Here is a 21,729-nt window from a genome sequence, read left to right as displayed (position 1 = left end):
CCACCTGCAGTGTTTGGAGGTTTGGAGAATTGTTTTATAGTCGTTCTGATCTTTACTTGTGAATGGTTTCTATCTGTTGTAGTGGAGAAGGAAAGGTTGTCCCATAGCCCTTCATTAAGGTGTACCTCACCCCCTTGCTTTGTAACATTTATATGAAACCACTGGGGGAGTCATTCAATGTGTTGATAGACTATACTATAGTGTACTGTACTATACTGTACTGTACTGTACTGTACTACTTTGTCTCATGAGGAAGATCCTGTTCTGACTTGGTGCCTGGAGACTGTTAAGGTCTGGACAGGAAAGAACAGGTTCAGATTGAAGCAAAGCAAGAAAGAGTTGAGGTTTATACATTGTGGTTCTTCTTTGGTATCAGTGTTATCCCTAAACAGACAGGCATTTCCTGTCCAGGAATAGGGTCATGATTTAGGGCAGAGGTCACCAACCTTTTTCAGTTGATGGACCGGAGGGAAAGGAAAGAGGAAGCATTTTAAATGCACGCGCACAGGGCCGTGAGCATGCACGTGATGCAAAGAGGATGGCACTAGAGCATACATGATACTCACTAGCCCTTCCCCGTTCTTGCATGGCACAGCACCCCATTTTTGTGCCCTGTGGTGTGGCTCCCTGTTTTTGTGTCCCATGCCATGGCAGTGTCCCATTTTCATGCACCATGGTACAGTGGCATCCCGCTTTCTTGCCCCATTTTGTTACCCCACACCATGGTGGCATCCTGTTTTTGCACCCTGTGGCGCATCATCATCTTGTTTTTGTCCCCTGTAGCAAGGCAGCAGCCTGTTTTTGTGCCCTGCAGCCGTGGCGCTAGCACAAGTGGGGTTGTGTGCACGCACATGTGTGCACACTGATCAGCCTGTCCCGCAGCTCGGTAGCCAGCAGGCCATGGCCCAGTACTGGGCTGTGGCCCACAGGTTGTGGACTGGATTTGTGGATTTGACCAGGAGAGATTAAAATTAAATATGAGTTATTTATGTGCTAATGTTCTTGCAGAACTTGTTTTTCCAAAAGGCCCTCAAAACTTAGTTATTATGCCTGGGGTTCCCAGGGTACTAAAGATTACTGAGATGGTTCCATTGTTGAGCTGGCCATTTTTATCCTTCTTGTTGCCCAGGGTTTATATCTTTGGTTTTTCTAATATTAATAAGAAATTTTACATATTATATCTGTGGTTTTTACATTGTTACTTTATCTGATTGTTAGGCAGAGTAAGACAAATATGAAAAATCTCTTCCTTCCTTCCTTCCTTCCTTCCTTCCTTCCTTCCTTCCTTCCTTCCTTCCTTCCTTCCTTCCTTCCTTCCTTCCTTCCTTCCTTCCGCATGATAATTGGGACTGGAAAGTCTATTGTAGCAGGAAGCAGAGAGCTTCCTTCATCCTGGAGTTCACTATCTACCTGTGTGGTGGCAGGAATGGATTGGGAATTGAAGGGATGACAACCACTGGTTGAGAAAACCTGAAGAAGATAATTTGCTTACAACTCTTTGAACTACTCCACATTTATTCTGTCCTGAATATTAATCCATACTAGAATATCTCTGTTATACATGGTTAATACTCCTTTAATATTCATTCCCTGTATTATACCTACTGTATATATCCTACCCCGAGAAGAGATTTCTACTATAAGCAGATCAAATCCAAAACAAGTTCGCCCGGTTCGGTCCCACAGAGTCGGCCTCCTCAGGGTTTCGTCGGCTAAGCAATGCCGGCTGGCGACCCCCAGGGGGAGAGCCTTCTCTGTGGGCACGCCGAACCTCTGGAATGAGTTTCCTCCGGAGCTGCAGATGGCCCCTGACCTTCGGTCCTTCCGCCATGACCTGAAGACATGGATGTTCCAACAATCGGGCCTGGACTGACTATAGTTTTAAATTTGGTTTTATTGGGTTAATTGTTATGTATTTATTACATGTATTGTTTAATTCTTTTTTTAAATTGTGTATTTTATGTTTTTAACTTTTTATTGTTGTGAGCCACCCTGAGTCCTTAGGGAGAAGGGCAGCATATAAATTTAATCAATTCAATTCAATTCAATTTATTTTGCCATATGTATTTGATAGAAAGTGCTGGCATAAACATTTGAGATGTAGACACACAGATCAAACAGTTGAGCAAAACAGTTTGTGTATTACCTGTTCAAAAAATTTACTGTGAACAGTGATACTGAATACATAACTATGATTATCATCCCAGTAATCTTTTGTAGTCATATCCAGTAGGTAAGGCCTTCCAATTAGTACTCTCATCAGATACTGATGAAACACTATGAAAGCTGTTGAAACAACAATGAAAATTATATTTATCATTACCATTTGCTTTCTGCAGAATAATTCCACGTAAGAGGAGGAACACCTAGTGCTTTGCAGGCCAGTTACACATATTATAATTTCTGAAAAATAAATAAAGCTAAATAAAGCTGTTAACTGGAGCTAGTAATTACACATTGTTCCACATAAAGCCAGGTTTAGCATTTTACCTCTTATTATAAAGAAATACACATATGATAAACCCTAGTACCACTTTCTGCCCCTATGCGGGTATCCAGTCTGTACAAACAATGAGACATTGGAATCATGCTAGCTTGTGCTGTTCAACTTAATATAAACTTGAATGAATGAGTTCACATTTGTCATGTGAGAAAACCAACACATAACCCTACAATATTTGGATAGTTCTGTACATGCTTCCTACCACGTTTGATTTTCCTAATCCATTTGTTTAGCCCTCTTTTGGTCTACAAGGCCATTCCTTCTACAGTGATATCAGTGCCATAATGTATACCCTATAATTCTCAAGAATCAAAACAATATTTTATAGGAGGAGGAACTACCCTGCCACTCTTGAAACTCCAACCCATGAATACCTTGTTTATAATGATTTAGTACCGAGTTCCCTGTGAATGTGCCTTGGGTAAGAGATAGTTTGGTTGGTGACTATTTTTCAATTGATTGCAATAAGGGAGCAAAACACTTAAACATTAAAACACTTAAAACTTCAATGGTAAGAAAAGGTTTTATGCATAGGGAAGAAAAATCAAATGTACAGGTTTAGAATAGGTGAAACCTCAATAGCAGCAACTGCAAGATAGATCTAGGACTCCTGTTAGACAACTACTTAAATATGAGCCAGAGTGTGCAGCAGCCACCAAAAAAGCCAATGCAACCCTAGGCTGCATTAATAGAGGAACAGAATCAAGATAATGTGAAGTTTTAGTTGTTATTGTTGTTGTTAATTGCGAAGTCGTGTCCGACCCATCGTGACCCCATGGACAACGTTCCTCCAGGCCTTCCTGTCCTCTACCATCTTCTGGAGTCCATTTAAGCTCACGCCTACTACTTCAATGACTCCATCCACCCACCTCATTCTCTGTTGTCCCCTTCTTCTCTTGCCCTCAACCTTTCCCAGCATTAGGCTCTTCTCCAGTGAGTCCTTCCTTCTCATTAGGTGGCCATTAGGTGAAGTTTCAACTTCAGGATCTGGCCTTCTAAAGAGCAGTCAGGGTTGATTTCCTCTAGGACTGACCGGTTTGATCACTTTGCAGTCCAAGGGACTCGCAAGAGTCTTCTCCAGCACCATAGTTCAAAGGGTTCAATTCTTTGGTGCTCAGCCTTTTTTATGGTCCAACTTTCACTGCCATACATTGCAACTGGGAAGACCATAACCTTGACTATACGCACTTTTGTTGGCAGAGTGATGTCTCTGCTTTTTAGGGTGCTGTCTAGATTTGCCATGGCTTTCCTCACAGGAGCAAGCGTCTTTTAATTTCTTGGCTGCAGTCCCCATCTGCAGTGATCTTGGAGCCCAGGAAAATAAAATCTGTCACTACCTCCATTTCTTCCCCATTTATTTGCCAGGATGCCATGATCTTGGTTTTCTTAATGTTAAGTTTCAGGCCAACTTTTGCACTCTCCTTCTTCACCTGCAACAAGAGGCTCTTTAGTTCCTCTTCGCTTTCTGCCATTAGAGTGGTATCATCTGCATATCTTAGGTTGTGATATTTCTCCCGGCAATCTTAATTCCAACTTTTGATTCATCTAGCCCTGCCTTTCTCATGATGTGCTCTGCATATAAGTTAAACAGGCAGGGCAACAGTATACACCCTTGCCGGACTCCTTTCCCAATTTTGAACCAATTAGTGGTTCCATATCCAGTTCTCACTGTTGCTTCTTGACCCACATATAGGTTTCTCAAGAGACAAATAACATGGTCTGGTACTCCCATCTCTTTAAGAACATGCCACAATTTGTTGTGATCCACACAATCAAATGCTTTAGCATAGTCAATGAAGCAGAAGTATATGTTTTTCTGGAACTCCCTAGCTTTCTCCATGATCCAGCGTATGTTGGCAATTTGATCTTTAGTTCCTCTGCCTCCTCGAAATCTTGCCTGTACTTCTGGTAGTTCTCGACCCACATACTGCTGGAGTCTATCTTGTAGGATTTTAAGCATAACTTTACTAGCATGTGAAATGAGTACAATGGTGCGATAGTTTGAACATTCTTTGGCACTGCCTTTCTTTGGAATTGGAATGTAAACTGATCTTTTCCAATCCTGTGGCCACTGTTGAGTTTTCCAAATTTGCTGGCAAATTGAGTGCAGCACTTTTACTGCATCGTCTTTTAAGATTTTGAATAGCTCAGCTGGAATACTGTCACCTCCACTAGCTTTGTTGTTGCTCAGCTTTTCTAAGGCCCACTTCACTTCACATTCCAGGATGTCTGGCTCGAGGTCAGTGACCACCTCATTGTGATTATCAGGGACGTTAAGCTCATTCTTGTATAGTTCTTCTGTGTAATTTTCCATCTCTTCTTAATCTCTTCTGTCTCTGTTAGGTCCTTGCCATTTTGGTCCTTTATCATGCCCATTTTGCATGAAACATACACCTCATCTCTCCAATTTTCTTGAAGAGATCTCTGGTCCTCCCTATTCTATTGTTTTCTTCAATTTCTTTGCACTGTTCATTTAAGAAGGCATTCTTATCTCTTCTAGACCAAATGTAGTCTTACCAAGGCATTATAAAGTGGTATTAACATTTCACATGATTGAGATTCTATCCCTCTGTTGATGCAGCCTAGAACTGCATTGGCTTTTTTGGCAGTTGCAGCACACTGCTGGCTGATATCATATTTTTTCATCTATAAGACGCACCCTTGAATAAGATGTGAGTTTCTCTGTGCTGATCAGCTGTTCGGCAGAGCGCCAAACAGCTGAGCCGGCAAATCCAGAAGTTTGGCCAGCTGACAATCTTGCCCCCTCCTCATTAATGGCAAGCCCACAGGCATGCCATGCACCAGGTGGCATGGCAATCCACACAGGTATGCCCTGGGCTGCAGAGGTTACCATTATTTTTCCATGTATAAGATGCTGCACTTGTATAAGACGCACCTGATTTTTGAACAGGGTGTTTGCAGGAAAAAAATAGCATCTTATACATGGAAAAATATGGTATTTAAGTGATTGTCTCACAATTACTACTATTGAGCCTGGTACCACCTATACTATACCTTACACAGGCCTGTAAAACAAAGGAAAACTGAAGTAAGATCACAAACACAATCACAGCTTTAGTTAGCAATCATTTTGCTTAACAACCCAGTTGCTTGTCCCAATTGTGGTCACTGAATAAGGACTGCCAGTATTACCTTATTTAAATGCTGTTGATTCCAGTTACCTATGCTAAAATTTTATTACAATAATCTTACATTAAAAATGATAAGAGCTTGAAAGACAATTAATGACTAATTAGGGAAGGATAGTATTTTTTTCCAGTGTGGAGTCAATCACCAGCTAATAAATTTTTCTTCAGAAGGTTGTAGTTGAAATTTTTCAAACTTTTCTACAAATTGAAAAGTAGATGAATGAATTAAGCATTTCAGAGTCCTGATATTCCTATTTTGAACATTTTAAAGATATAAAAGGCAGAGCTGTATATATTCATGGGCTCAAATTGTCTACCCATGAATAGCAGTGAATATTTGCATTGTTACTAAAAACATAAAGGTAAAGTAAAGGTAAAGGTTCCCCCGCACATGCGTGCTAGTCGTTTCCGACTCTAGGGGCCGGTGCTCATCTCTGTTTCAAAGCCGAAGAGCCAGCGCTTGTCCGAGGACGTCTCCGTGGTCATGTGGCCGGCATGACTAGACGCCAAAGGCGCACGGAATGCTGTTACCTTCCCACCGTAGTGGTCCCTATTTTTCTACTTGCATTTTTACATGCTTTCGAACTGCTAGGTTGGCAGAAGCTGGGATGAGTAACAGGCGCTCACTCTGTTATGCGGCACTCGGGATTCGAACCGCCAAACTGCCGACCTTCTGATCGACAAGCTCAGCGTCCTAACCCACTGAGCCACCGCGTTAAAAACTTATTGTATACATGCTTATAATACATTAAGAGTTTAAAGAGAGAGAGAGATACATATATAATTCTAATGGTCTTACCAGTATTAACTGGAGTTACTCTGAATGAAAAATATAACTTTTGTCCAAGATCCAGGTATTTAATGGCATGGAGTGGTAGATCATCAAACTGTTGTATTACATATCTACATGTGTCAACTACAATTTTCCATTTTCTACCATTTGTTGTGCCAAAGTCATACAGAAACCAGTTATCAGGTGGAAAAGAGTAGTTTAGAAGCATTTTTTCAGGCAAAGTGATAGTTCCTAAAGCGTTAAGATCATCCAACACCGTAGTGATAAAGAAACTGCTAGTGCCTGGAATCACCACTGTCTTTTCAACATCAGATGCCTTAAATACATTAGTACCTAAAATAAAAAAAATCACACACAGAGAAGCACAACTGTCATTAAAATGAGTTGACATTATAATGAATAAGGCTAATTTATTCAAAACTAGTTACCCGACCTATGCCAGCTTCACTTAGTATAAGGAATCTTAGATTTTATACCTTAGTAAACAATAAATGACAAATTTTAACCATAGTTTACCAGCCATATACGGTAGCCCACTCAGATTAATTTAGCCTGCTATTCTTCTTTAGAATGAGAAAACAAGCAAAAAAAAACAACACAAAAAAAAGCCCTACAGGCTTTCTGGGAGCTAAGGATGAAAGCCTTCTGCCTTGGGTGACTCAGAAAATGGTAAATATGTGGGGGGAAAGCCAGGGTAAAGTCCTTCAAATTGACAATATGCTAAATGAAGTTCTTAACCACTATGCTGTTTCAGCAGTACTGGTAAGGTAAGATACTGTAGAATCTTTAGAGTGCATGATAAGTTGTGTTGGATATGTTCACTGCCCCGAGTTATTTGTAAAAACAAAAGTGGCAGGGCATAAATAAACAAACAAACAAACATTAGCTCAAATGAATAGGTGATCCTCTGCAAAGTAACCAATGAACTAGTGAGGATAGCTCACAACAAACTGTAGCCCAAATTGCCCAAACGGTAGCCCAAGTTGACAAACGGACTCCAAGAGACAATATTACTTGGAATTTTTGGGCTTCATTATTAGCCTTTTAATAAAGATGATATTAGCATTATTAGCATGGCATCCGTGCCTCATTCTGAAGTTCAGAAAACCATGTTTTCTTTATCTAAAAAAATGTGGTCTAAAAAGGACTATATCCACTTAAGTTGTCATTCAACAAAAATCAATTTTTCAGACTCAGAAATGCAAAGATATATGAATAAAACAAAGTGTTTGAAGGAGGCAGACAACTGAGCAGCCAGGAGGAGGTGAATAGAACAGAACAGAACAGAACAGAACAGAACAGAACAGAACAGAACAGAACAGAACAGAATAGAATAGAATAGAATAGAATAGAATAGAATAGAATAGAATAGAATAGAATAGAATAGAATAGAATAGAATATGTTGGGAGGAACTCCCCCCCATTCCAGCTTTTCCAGCCAGGATTCTCACAAGCGGCGCAGAGGAGAACAAATAGAAGGTGAAGCCAACTACTGGAAAGAGAGATTTAATCATGGAGATTAAAGTTGAGTGACAATTCAGCATGAATCCCCCCCCCCCCCCGGCTAGCTCTTATATACCCTTTCATGGTTTTCAAAACTGTCATTTCTGATTTGTGAGTTTAAAATTGTCATTTCTGACTCGTTGGTCAGTGTCTATTGATGGGTTAATTTCTTTATCAATTCTGTCTAGGAAAATGTTAATCTTTGCCCCAGGAGGGATCCGGTGTGATTAATTTTATTATTATGTACCTTTTAGTGTTTCTATTTTAATCCTGTCAATCTCAATTGCTGCTAGTGGGTTCTGCATTCCTGTGGTTTAGACTTGATAGTTTGTAGCCAGTGTGTGTTAAGTGTTTGTTTATTTAGCCTCAGCCTGCCACTGAGTCAGACTAATTTGTATTGGGTTCTTCCTGTATTTGCCAAGGTATTTTCTTGTGGTGAGAAGGGGGTGTCCTGATCTCATAGAATAGAATAGAATAGAATAGAATAGAATAGAATAGAATAGAATAGAATAGAATAGAATAGAATAGAATAGAATAGAATAGAATAGAATAGAGCTGGAAGGGACCTTGGAGGTCTTCTAGTCCAGCCCCCTTCTCAAGCAGGAGAACCTACAATATACTATTTCAGACAAGTGACTGCCTAGTAGTCTCTTCTTAAAAACCTCCAGTGACGGAGCGCCCACGATTTCTGGAGGCAAGCCGTTCCACTGGTTAATTGTCCTCCCTGTCAGGAAGTTTCTCCTTAATTCCAGGTTGCTTCTCTCTTTGATCACTTTCTAACCATTGTTTCTTGTCCTGCCCTCTGGTGCTTTGGTGAATATTCTTTGGAGAATAAATGCTATCTGATAATCCCTTGGGAGAGAACCCATTGTAAAGAAATGGTACAGGGGAAAAGCATGCAATTTGATACACAAGAGGGAATGTATGGGCATGGGGATAGGGTGGGGAAGCCTCAAAGGTTACCCACTTTGTGAGAAAATCAACTAGACTGCAGATAATGGAATCACATGAAAAAGAACAAATCAAGACACAGCTCGTACCTAAAGCAGGGGTTGGGCTTTATGGAGAATAGGGAATTGATCCTGAAGACCTGCCATTTACTGCTTGCCATTTTTCTCTGGGTCCTGAGAAATGTCAGTTCTGATAGCTTAAAAGTCTTAGCAAAATAAACACCTGAGAGAACTTGCAGGATTAGGACCCCTGATCATGTTCAGGAGACATTGAATGTAGTTGTGAGAAATCATAATTTGGAATTTTAGAATGTTTTCAAGAGATTTGTTAAACTGGAATTTGACCAATGGTATCCAGCTACAAAGGGAATATCATTCATTTTGTATAACAAAACATTATGGCTTTTAACATTATAGGCATGCCAATTTTTTTTTCTTATTCTTATAGGATTTCAGATACCACCATACCACACTTAATGCATTAAAAATATGCCTGTTCAGAATTTAGAAAATGCTGGTTTTTAAGAGAAATATAAGCAAATTTAGAACCAAGAGTTCTTCATTATCAAGCAATTGACATACCTGCAGTAGTAAGTTGAAGTTGATATGAAGTAGAGTTAGGTTTAGGAGGAAGAATGATTAAAGTATTTGCTGTACAAGGGCTGTCAATTATAGATTCAATAGGAAAATGTTCCAGAACATCTACCAGGATAGACGATACAACTCCTGCAGGATTCATACGTGTGAAGACTGTGTTAATTGTACCTGATCCTCCTGGCCTTAAAAAAAGTAAATATTATTATCTTGATAGATTTGTCCCATTGCATTTTATATGTACCACAATTACAGCTTGTCATATGTCATTCTTCTCTCAGAAGCCCTGTAGATCTGGTCCTGCTTTCTGCTTTGGGGTAGCACGTGGCAGTTTCTGCTGCTAACACCTGTCTTCTAAAGGGGTTCCCACTGGGGGAAATAACCAATCCTTGGTTCTCTGTAGTATAAGAGGGGGAACTTGATCTTTAATATTCAGATTAAAAACTTTAAAACAAGCTCCGTGATAAATAAACTCATCCTCTGTTAATTGGGGTTTAGTGGAGTTCAGCATGATGTCAGTTTTAAGGGCATCTCCATACTTTTCACTGCTGCAATACTCGCATAGGATTTGTTTGGACTTGTTTTTTCCTCCTGAATTATATTGTGCATAAGGTAAGGGACAAAGCTTGAGGAAGAGGAAGAGAAGTTTGAAATTATTTGTCATTGACATGTCACAAGGTAACATTTTATCAATAAGTTTTAAGAATTGATGGAGGTTGTGTCTTGGCTATTAGAGGAAGGTAGAACTTGGAAAGGAACTATTTTAGTATGAAACTTTAACACAGTAATTTTTAAATCTTCCAGCCCCCAAAGAATATCAACTAGTTCTTCCTCAGAAAATTGTCTGACAGAGTTTGACTTAAAGTTTCCTCTATAAGCTGTTCAGATGATGACCTTATTAAGGATTTATTAGGGGTCATAATATCTTTTCTTTTCAAAGTCATCATATCAAGCACATTGTGGCCATCGGTGTTCTCTTCCATTTTATGGGTAATTGGATTTTTTTTATTAAGCAGCAGTGTTCTGATATATAGGTCAAACTCCATATTTTGGATAGATCTGAAAACACTCCATGAATTTGCTTACTTTAAGTAACATTAATATAATAATTGAACTTTTATCTTTAATTATAATGAAATTTCTTGCAAAACCTATCAATTACTTCCATTAATCTGCAACATTTGGATATGGAGAAGCTGACTCAGAGAAAATATTATTGTTTTATAGGAGACTCGTTATGTTTTGAAATGGAAAGGTTTTCAGCATTAAGCACTATTTTGAATGGTTGCCAAACTTGCCCAAGGAATAGACCCATCATATGTGTGTCTTTCTTTACATCGGTATCCATTTCTTCAGTCATGTGAGCTCTTATAAACCTTCTTATCTGATATTCTGGTCTCCTCCTTATTCATACTAACTTATTCATACTAACAGGAGAACCAAGGATGGTTGAAATTTCTCAACTATATCTGATCGTTCCTGAAAGATAATAGGCATTGTATTTGCAGTCAACAGACTTTAACTTATCACCAAAGCCATCAAAAAGGACTGTGGCATAAAGATCTTAGGTAAACAATCATTTTCCTGACTAGTTTTGGCTTCCATTTTCCAGTATTTACAGAAATTAAATCAGTGCCAAAGGCTTATATTGGTTACATAATGGCAAAAGAAATAATTAATCTACTCTTACTAGAATACTTTCTGTAGTTGATAGCAAATCCCTAATCCTCAGTTGTTTTGAAGTTTTCCAACATCTTATCTACCCTGAATTTAGTTTTAATCTTTCTTCAACTCCCCACACTAGAAAATTTTGTCACAGAATTTTTTTTAAAAAAAAACTGTTGGTGTCTCAAACTATTAACAAGAAAAGTGGGGAAAAACTGTAAAATAATAAATTCAAACAGCTAAAACCTAAAAGATTTAAGTTGACATCTTTATTAAGGTCCCCTCCCCCCAAATCACTATTTTAGTACATGCACATTTCTGTTAAACAGCTACCAAGACCCAATAGTAAAATGCTAAATGTAAAATACAATGTAAAATACTAAAATAAAATCTTCAAAACTTTTTTTAAAATAAAAACATTTTTAAATATTTTTTTAAGTCACAGATATTCGCACCTAGCATTAAGAGATGTGAAATCTATGACTTTTGTTTTACACACAAGGCCTTTGTTCCACATTTTGAGACTCAAAAGCCCCTGAGGATCATGCCTGTGAAATCTAATGACACTTGAGCATTTTAAGTGGCACATCATTTCATTGTCTTCCTTTTAAAATAAGAGCTAATATAGAGAAGTCCCTCCCATCCTCAAGAATAGCTGAAAATATCAGCCCTGCCCATTCTGGACCTTTAGTGGCCTGTAAAAAATTGCTACTGTTGTGCTGGCCATCCAACTATGTATGGTTCTCAAACCACAGTGGCTGGGTTCATATAACATGCTGAACCAAAATCAAATAAATCATATTATACTTTACCATAATGTACAAACCAGGCTTCTATACTCTAATCAAAAAGAAATGTTAAGGGGGTCATGTATAGTCTCAATTCTGCATTACTGGAATAATTTAGTTTCAGAAGCTGACAAATGTGATTTCATTTTGAAATTATATAACAACAACAACAACAGTTGGAAGGGATCTTGGAGGTCATCTAGTCCAACCCCCTGCTCAGGCAGGAAACCCTATACCATTTCAAACAAATGGCTGTCCGATCTCTTCTTTGTGCCAGGTCTGTTAACACTTGCCAGATATATTACAGGTTCTTTTCCTTAAATCTGTATTTTAAGAATGACTGCCATTTACTTTTCTTAGGAAACGGACAATGTTTTAAAATTAATAATACGAATAATTAAAAAACCCCAAATAATTTATTTTTAACAGGTGGTTCTTAAAGCATATGCTGTTGGTATTTACTCATAGTCTATGCGTTTTCCACTGTGTAAGTTGGAGAATGTTGGTATAGTATTTGGTGGCCCGTGGTGAAAAAACAGCATTTGTTCTTCAGTAACATAATGTGGAGATAAAGGTTCATCAAAACCTAAGTCAGTCTCCTGAAACAAAGTGAAGAAGTAATTATTTGGTTTCTTTATTTAGATGTACAATTTTTAACTATTTTAGGGGGAAAATCTAAACTGTTCTTGGTTAACAATATGGCATATTGACCACTCATTCTTATATTCAGTCCATATTCAATTCCTATTTATTCACAACCAATTGATTCTTGACTCTCTCTTCTTGTTTTGCCATGCAAATACCATTTAACCAACTTGGTAAAAGCTATTTTGTTGTATCCATCTCTTCAATAGATTTCATATTGGCACAATCTATGTAGCTGATATCAGGGGCCTGACCATCTCATATAAACATGACAACCTGTGACAAAATCACCTTGTTTTACATAGGGCTCATGGCTATGGCTCATGAACCAGCCAAAGGTGATAGAAAGCATTCCTGTCATCATCAGTAGCTACAAAACCAGAAAAATCCTAAATGTTTGCCTGGTCCTTTAATGGAAGATTATCCTGCTCTGACTTGCAGCAAAAGGTTTGCCCACCCACAGTATTAAAATGACTTAGATTTAGGAGTGAGGAGCAAGATAACCAAGTATTCTGATGCTATCAAATTGCTCAGATCAATAAAATAAAAGATGAATTGCAAAACGTTCAGTGATGGAAATGTAACGTAAGCAAATGTAAAGCGATGCATGCTCATCCATAAATCTCTGATTTCATATATGCAGTAATCCAGAGCTGATAGTGTTATGTATTGCATTGGTTCGAAGCACGAGGCGAGACGAGCAGGTGAAAACAGGAACATACTTTATTGAGCTGCTGGAATAAAAGAGAGCTGTGCGTGCGTCCACACCGCTATTTATCAGGATGGCCACTAGTGGCAGCCAATAGGTTTAAAGTACTACAGTTCCCGCATAAATCAGCCAGTGGCTAAAGTTTGGCTAAAACCCCCAAACTGACACCGGGTATGCGTGCTGCTGCAAGGCCCTGTTAAGGGTACATTTGTAATCAGCACAGATTCTGGTTTCCCCATTGGCCTTAAGTGGCATGACAATGGGAGTTTCCCACTCCCCCCATCTACGGGCTGTAAGATTCCCTGGTTTAGTAGTTTGTCCAGCTCAGCATCGATTTTATGCTTAAGCATGAATGGAAATTCTGCGGGGCTTGATCCTTATGGGTGTTGCAGCAGGATCAAGCTTGAAGGCGATCGGAGGACCCTTGTACTGATCCAGGCTAGTGTCAAACATGTCCGCGAACTCCTCGCATACTGATGCCAACTTCGCCACTTGTGTCCAGTTGATCCCTATAACTTGAATTCCCAGGACATCAAACCAATCAAGGCCTATGAGATTTGTTCTCTGGCCCTCCACCACATCCAGCCCCCCCAAACCCCTTGAACTTGATGGCCAATGTGGCCTCACCCTTGATGGTGACTGGGGAATTCTGGAAGTCGGTAAGGAGTATGTCAGATGGCCTGAGCTTGGGCCACCACTTGCTGCGACTGCAGACTTGTCTGAAAATATTCAGAGAAATAATTCACACCGCCGACCCAGTATCCAGCTCCATCCTGCAAGGAATGCCTTGCAGTTTGACCTGAAGTCGAAGTTTAGGTTTGAGGGGCCTATGAGCTCCTGTGTGGCAGACACTTCTGCGACTGGAGCAGAACCCTACTCTGAATTGTCCCGGGGCCCTGGTACCTCTCCTTGGACTGTTGTGCTGCTTGTGGTCCTGTTGGTGACCCCAACAGATGGATGCGATGTGGCCTGTCTTCCCACAGGTCCGACACGTGGCCGTTCTGAATTTGCAGTCCACTCGCTGATGGCGGCCTCCACAGCCCAGGCACCAAAGAAAGGGAACTGCCTTCTCAAGAGTGCTTGTGTCCTTGTTGTGGTGCTTCTGGACCTTGTCAACTTGGTTGAAGTTGTCTTCTTCCAGTAGTTCGGCATCTTCGTGGTGGACTGCTTCCTCGTGCATTGTGCTTTTGGTGGGCCGCATGGTTTTCACAGTGCCACCGGCAGCTTCGTCTGCCATGACTTTTTTGACAGCTTCTTGGAGTGAGAGAGTTTCATTGGCAAAGAGTTTCTGTTGCAACTCTCTGCTCTGAATGCTGAAAACAAGCCTGTCCCGAAGCCTCTCCTCGAGGTCCGAAAACTGGCACAGCCGTGAAGCTTGTCTCAACGCTGTGATGAATTTGGTGGCTGTTTCACCTGGTTGCTGAACACACTGTTTGAATGTGCGTTGCCATGCTATCACCGATAGCTTTGGCTGGAAGTGCTCACTAAGTCTTTTCTTCAAGTCTATGAATGCTACGGACTCTATCTGGGCCGGCGCAACAAGATTCTCTGCAATATCAAAGGTGGCTGGGCCACAGATGCAAAGGAGGGTTGCAGCCTTGAGGCCATCTTCAGAAACCTGGTTTGCTTTCAAGTAATTCTTGACCCGTGCGATGTATGACGACCATCTCTCTAGGTGAGTGACGTCAAATTGTTCTAGTTTTCCGACCTTGACCATTCTGGAAGGTCTTTGCAATTAGAGAGTCGTTTCTTCTATCCTGCTTCCCAGTTGGCCCTGGAGCTGGGCTGCACGGCCGCATGGTCACTAGCATGGGGACTAGCCGACCGGAGGGTCGCTGGCCTCACCCTAGTGACTTGTTGCAGCTCTTCGCAGGAAGCAGGATCCCACCTTTGTTGCCAGTGTTATGTATTGCGTTGGTTCAAAGCACGAGGCGAGACGAGCAGGTGAAAACAGGAACATGCTTTATTGAGCTGTTGGAACAGAAGAGAGCTGTGTGTGCGTCTGCACCGCTATTTATCAGGATGGCCACTAGGTGGCAGCCAATAGGTTTAAAGTACTACAGTTCCTGCATAAATCAGCCAATGGTTGAGCAGGAGACTCTAAGTCTGTCTAAAACCCCCAAGCTCTTACACAGGCAATCATTAGCAGCAATCACAGACACGTGAACTTTGCACACAAGAAAAACCCCAATACATTACAGATAGTAAAATCAGAAAATGGATATTACATCCTTGGTTAACATATCAAAATGTCAAGCTACTCTGCAACAGCAAAGCCAAATTCCACACTTGGAGTTATTAGAAAGGAAAATGTAAATAAAACTGCCACTTCAATGATACTTATATAGAGTGTGATGGCTCTTGAGATACTATATATTTTTGTGGAGCCTGCACCTCAAAAAGCATATTGATATCACAGCATGTACTGTATATGAGCATTTAGACAGGTATTCTAAAGAATTAATGGGAGCTAGTGTGGATTTATAACACATAAATCATATTAGACTTGGTTGTAAGTCAAGAACTATGTGTACAGATGGAATCCTTGAAGGTTATGACCATTCCAGAGTCCTTCTAAAGTCACATTTAATATTTCATATCCAGGTGTAAGAAAAATTCTAGGTGAATTTAGATCTTAAAATTTTACTATGTGTTACAGGACTCAACTGCAAATTTAATAGTTGCTGAAAATACTCAAAAAATGATATGATTCAATAAAAGTCAACAATTTCTAAAACTCTCACTAATTTCTAAGAAATCTTTAAACAAGTTTTGTCATAGCTTTGGCTTATCTGCTGTTCGTACAATAAATTAGTTAAATCACATTTTAAGTACCTTTAGTATCTAGTTCAAGGGTAAGGCAACCTTGGCTCTTTTATGACTCGTGGACTTCAACTCCCAGAATTCCTGAGCCATTCTGGGAGTTGAAGTCCAAGAGTCATAAAAGAGCCAAGGTTGCCTACCCCTGATCTAGCTGGAAATAATTTCAGTGTATTTAGGCTATGTGTTTTCAAGGAATCACAGTTATAAGTAAATATGCACTTCATACAATCAAATTGAATAACCTTTACATAACCCTAACATTTTATAAATCATCTTTAGTAGTATACCAAATAAATGATAAATGTCAAACCTGCATTAAAGTGTGTATATCCATCACAGAAACTGACAAACCGTCTTCAGATGTGCTATTAAAACTTATATGACTCAAAATTCCCAGGTGATCAAAGTACATGTTGAAAACACCAAGCGGCATTGTTATAAGCCAGGTATGTGAAATTACTCCTACACAAAAAAAAATGTGCGTACCCCATCTTACTATTATAAACTCTATGACTTCACACAGTAGTATTTTCAGCAGATATTCAAAAATAACATTTCTTCTAATCAAACCAAGTGTGCTCTATGTAATCAGGAAACAAGATATTTGATTTAGAAAGAAGTGAATGTAAATGTTTTACTCCATAGATCCATGTCGGTTAAAGCAATAGTGTGGATACCTGCAGCATAGTGCTCAACCTTAACAGAATACACAAGCCCTTCCCCCATGGCAAGGGGATATCCACATGGAGGGGATGTATTCAGATAGGAAGATTTTTATTGGCTAGATGCCCAGTTTGACGACAGCATCTAGCCAATTTATACTGATCCTCAAAAGCTACACAGATTGAATAGGAGCTCATCTGACAATACTGTACCAAAGTTATAAGCTAGATTGTAAGTAAAAAAAAAAGGCTGGAGAAAATCATTGTCAAACCATTTTTATGGCATTGACAAGAAAACTGCAAGATTGTATTCATGAAATCACCAGAGATCAAGCTCAGCTTGAAGGAGCCGACTTACTTTACTCAATAATTAAAGTTTGAAAGAGAAAGAAAGAAAAATATTAATACAATAATTTATGTGTCTGGTACACAAAGAGATCAGGTGAGGGACTCCTAGGAGTAGTCAGGCCTAATTCTGATTCTGATTCTCTCTTTAAGATGATGATATAAGTGCATAAAGTTTCCTTAGAAATGTCACATATGTGATATTTTGGCCCTATCTCACACATCATCACAGCTGCACTATTTACGCTATTTTCTAGCTATCAAATAATATTTTATGTACACATTTGTTCAGCTGGTCTTTAGAGAGCTTACGCTCATTAAAAGCTTCTTAGTTTTAAACCAACAAGTGTTTTATCTTAACAGAGTAATACAGTTATTTCTACTTACAATAAATACATTCTAACCTTTTTTACTTGCTATTCTTGATATTTCAGTATTTGATGTTTTATTGTTCCATATGCCAATGGGGAAAGGCAACAATTTGCATCGGGTCATATGTTGAAAGCTTCACAATTCAAGAATAATTTTAATTTTAAAATAATTTCTTACCTGCTTTAGTATAATAAATATTTGCCTTGTCTGTAACAAACACAATTCCTTGAGTGTAAACACATGAATCTGTGCTTACAACAGTCTCATTAATCAGTTTAATCAAAAGTATAAATGTGTTGCCTCCATCAAAAGAACCCCACACCTGAAAAAAAGAGACAAAACTGAATATACTTTAAAATCACAATGACTTAAACAAACTTTTAAATTACTTTGTTGGGGCTCAGAAGGAAGGTGTGGTTGGAAGAACTCAGAAATTAGGACCTTTTAGTTAAGCTAAGAAAGGAAAAAAAATGTCCCAGAAGATGGCACTGTTTCCATACTATTATAAAGAAAAGGATAAGGTTGGGTCCGATTTAGTCACCAGGAGTTCACTTGACTCAAAAGCACTTTTAGATTTATTTTACCATATATTATCGAAAATGATAAATATAAGATTACAAGTCCCTTCAAGAAGTTTTGTTTCACAATAAAGCTCTAAGACAGGGGTGTCAAACTCAATTTCATTGAGGGCCACATCAGCATTGTGGTTGCCCTTGGGGGGCCGGGTGGGTATGGCCAGGGTGGGCGCGGCCTACTGGGTGGGTGAAGCTGGAGTGCGTATGGACTACTGGGTGGGCATGGACAGCTCTACATCATTGGCATCAAGGGTGCCTATGGGGGCCTGGGCAGGAGTGGGGACAGATCTGGGGGTCTCTGGCAGAAGGATGGTCTCTGGGCTAAGGCCAAGGCAGCGGGGACCATTCCCTCACTGTTTCCAGGATGGCTTCGGGGGCCACATGAAACCACTTTGCAGGCCAGATCTGGCCCCCGGGCCTTGTGTTTGACATGTCTGCTCTAAGATCATGAATGCAGATAAACAAGTTCAAAGTAGAATTATTGAATGTAATTAGAATGTGATCTAAAGATAAATGTTTGGTCCTCTTGCCTGAGGACAATAGCCAAGCAAATATATTTAACAACATAATAAAGACACAAACAAAACAATACCACAGAGAAAGAAAAACAAGAGACCAGCATGGTTGTACAAACAGTCTCTGACAAGCTGAGGGATAAAAATGACAAATTAAAAAAAATGGAAAGAGAGGCCTATAACTAGAGCAGAAAATCAGCAAATAGCCTGAATTCATAAAGAAGGAATCAGAAAGGCTAAAAATCAGAATGAACCAAGTCTTGGAACAAATCCGCAAAATAACAATATGTAAGGAGTGGGAAGGAAGTCAAGAAAATAGTCAGTCCACTAATGGAAGAAGATGGTAAGAAGGTGACAGTCAGGAGGAAGAAAGAGAGCTGCCTTAATTCCTTCTTTGCGTTCTTTTTGTCTTTATACAAAATGAAAATATAGCCCAATCTATGAAAAACAGCACTGTGTGAAAGGCAGAACTGGAATGCAGGTCGAAATAGGCAAACAATTAATAAGAGAACACCTCATTTGAACTATGAGTTCAAATATCTGGGACCAGGTGGTTTAGATCCCAGGTTAGTGAAGGACCTGGCAGATGAAATCTTCCAGAGATCCTGGAGCCAGAAGATTGGAAAATGCTGATGAGGTTTCAATCTTCAAAAAGAGTAAAAAAATTGGATCCAGGAAACTACAGACCATTCAGCTTGACATCAATACCTAAGAAAATACTGGAAAAAGATAATCAAGCAGTGGATTTGTGAGCCTCTAGAAAGGAATGTGGTGGCTCAGTAGATTAGGACGCTGAGCTTGTCAATCAGAAGGTTGGCAGTTTGGCGGGTTGAATACCGAGTGCCGCGGAGCAGAGTGAGCGCCTATTACTCGTCCCAGCTTCTGCCAACCTAGCAGTTCGAAAGCATGTAAAAATGCAAGTAGAAAAATAGGGACCACTATGGTGGGAAGGTAACAACGTTCCGTGCGCCTTTGGCGTCTAGTCATGCTGGCCACATGACCACGGAGATGTCCTCGGACAAGCGCTGGCTCTTCAGCTTTGAAATGGAGATGAGCACTGGCAAACTAGATTTACTTAACCATGTTACTAACTTAACAATTGCAGTGATTCACTTAACAACAACAACAATAATAGAGTTGGAAGGGACCTTGGAGGTCTTCTAGTCCAACCCCCTGCTCAGGCAGGAAACCCTATACCATTTTGGACAAATGGGTGTCCAATCTCTTTTAAAAAACTTCCAGTGTTGGAACATTCACAACCTGTGGAGGCAAGTCGTTCCACTGATTAATTGTTCTAATTGTCAAGAAATTTTTCCTTAGTTCTAGGTTGCTTCTCTCCTTGATTAGTTTCCATCCATTGCTTCTCATCTTGTCTTCAGGCATTTTGGAGAATAGCTTGACTTTTTCTTCTTTGTGGCAGCCCCTGAGATATTGGAACACTGCTATCATGTCACCCCTCATCCTTCTCTTCATTAAACTAGACATATCTAATTCCAGCAATCATTCTTCATGTGTTTTAGCCTCTAATCAAGTGGTGGGATTCAGCCAGTTTGCACCACTTTGGCAGAACCAATAGCTAATTTTTTGTTGCCCAGGCCCAGAATGGACTGTTGGAAGCGGCATCCACACAGAGAACTGGTTGTTCACATATTTGAATCCCATCACTGCTCTAGTCCCCTAATCAACTTTGTTGCTCTTCTCTGTACTCTTTCTAGAGTCTCAACATCTTTTTGCATTGTGGCAGCCAAAACTGGATGCAGTATTCCAAGTGTGGCCTTACCAAAGCATTGTAAAGTGGTATTAACACTTCACGTGATCTTGATTCTATCCCTCTGTTAATGCAGCCTAGCACTGTGTTGGCTTTTTTGGCAGCTGCAGCACACTGCTGGCTCATATTTAAGGGATTGTCCACTAGGACTCTGAAATCCCTCTCAAAGTTACTACTATTGAGCAAGGTACCACCAATACTGTACCTGTGTATTTGGTTTTTCTTGCCTAAATGTGGCAAGCAAGGTTGTAAAATGGGGCAAAACTCATTTAACAAATGTTTCACTTAGCAACAGAAATTTTGGGTTCAATTATGGTTGTAAGCCAAGGACTACCTGTACTGCATTAGTGAGGTCACATTTGGAATACTGCATCCAGTTTTGGTCACCATGATACAAAAAAGATGCTGAGGTCCTAGGAAGAGTGCAGAAAAGATGATAAGGAATTTGGAGGCTAAAATCCTATGGCTAAAGGAACTATATATGTTTAACTTAACTAAGATAAGATTAAGGGGAGACATGATAGGAATCTTCCAACACTTGAAGAATTGCCACAGAGAAGAGAGTGTCTCCATAGCATCTGAGAGCAGGACAAGGAGCAACTGGGTGAAACCTTATCAGAGGGAGTTTCAACTTGTGGATGCTCCATCACTGAAGGCTTTTAAGAAAAGATTGGACAGCCATTTGTCCCAGGTTTCTTTCAGCCCTATGATTCTATGTTTCTACATATGGCAATTCTGTAGTACCAACTAAACAATCTGATTTTGAGAAGTTTCCAGAACTGTAGCCAAATTTTGTACCACTGCTGGGACCTGATTGTTTTTCTTTATGCATCTTGTGCAGCATTTTAATTAGATACAGTGTAATTTATAAAGTTCCACAAATTCAGCCTGTCATAGAATTTTAAGAAACTAAACTTTATATGTCTTGGAAATAGAATCAATTTAATTTGTGGAACTTCTTGGATACATAAAAGCAGTACTTTTTTTGTAAAAGAAAAAGGTGCCGGAACTCACACATGTCATACAACCTGCCTTGCCTACCCTACAAGGTTCCATCCAAAAAAGGTGCCGGAACTCCGTTCTGAGCGTTCTATGAGAAAAAAAGCCCTGCATAAAAGAATTTTTGGTGAAACCAACCCTGGACACAACTCATTTGTATGAATATGTACTATATATAACCAGTGCTATTTTTCTTTTAAAAAGAAAGGTGCCGGAACTCAGAGGTGCTGTCGCTGGGAGCGATGCCAGTGTCTTGCTATGGCGTCACCACCCGTCCTTTGCACCCCCGCCCCTGCGGCTCGGATCCACATGCCGCGGGGATTCCCCTCCCCACAGCCGCCATGGGGATTCCCCTACCTGCGGTTGCCACC

General features: G+C 39.9%; 1 protein-coding gene across 1 annotated transcript in view; it reads right to left on the bottom strand.

Moving 5' to 3' along the window:
- The window catches only part of CATSPERB (cation channel sperm associated auxiliary subunit beta), a gene marked incomplete at its 3' end in the record, with an annotated part of 62,411 nt that overhangs the window by 13,672 nt on the left and 27,010 nt on the right, over positions 1–21,729 (bottom strand). The window contains exons 13-18 of the mRNA XM_081323259.1: positions 17,679–17,823; positions 14,048–14,970; positions 12,408–12,544; positions 9,481–9,677; positions 6,356–6,865; positions 2,147–2,286 (exon numbers count right to left, since the gene is read on the bottom strand). Of these exons, the coding sequence (XP_081179385.1) occupies positions 2,147–2,286; positions 6,356–6,865; positions 9,481–9,677; positions 12,408–12,544; positions 14,048–14,970; positions 17,679–17,823 (2,052 nt within the window). The remainder of the gene's footprint in view (positions 1–2,146; positions 2,287–6,355; positions 6,866–9,480; positions 9,678–12,407; positions 12,545–14,047; positions 14,971–17,678; positions 17,824–21,729) is intronic.

The sequence above is a fragment of the Vipera berus genome (genome assembly GCF_964194415.1).
Source record: "Vipera berus genome assembly, chromosome: 1".
Lineage (NCBI taxonomy): Eukaryota > Metazoa > Chordata > Lepidosauria > Squamata > Viperidae > Vipera > Vipera berus.
This window is presented reverse-complemented; position numbering and strand designations above follow the sequence as displayed.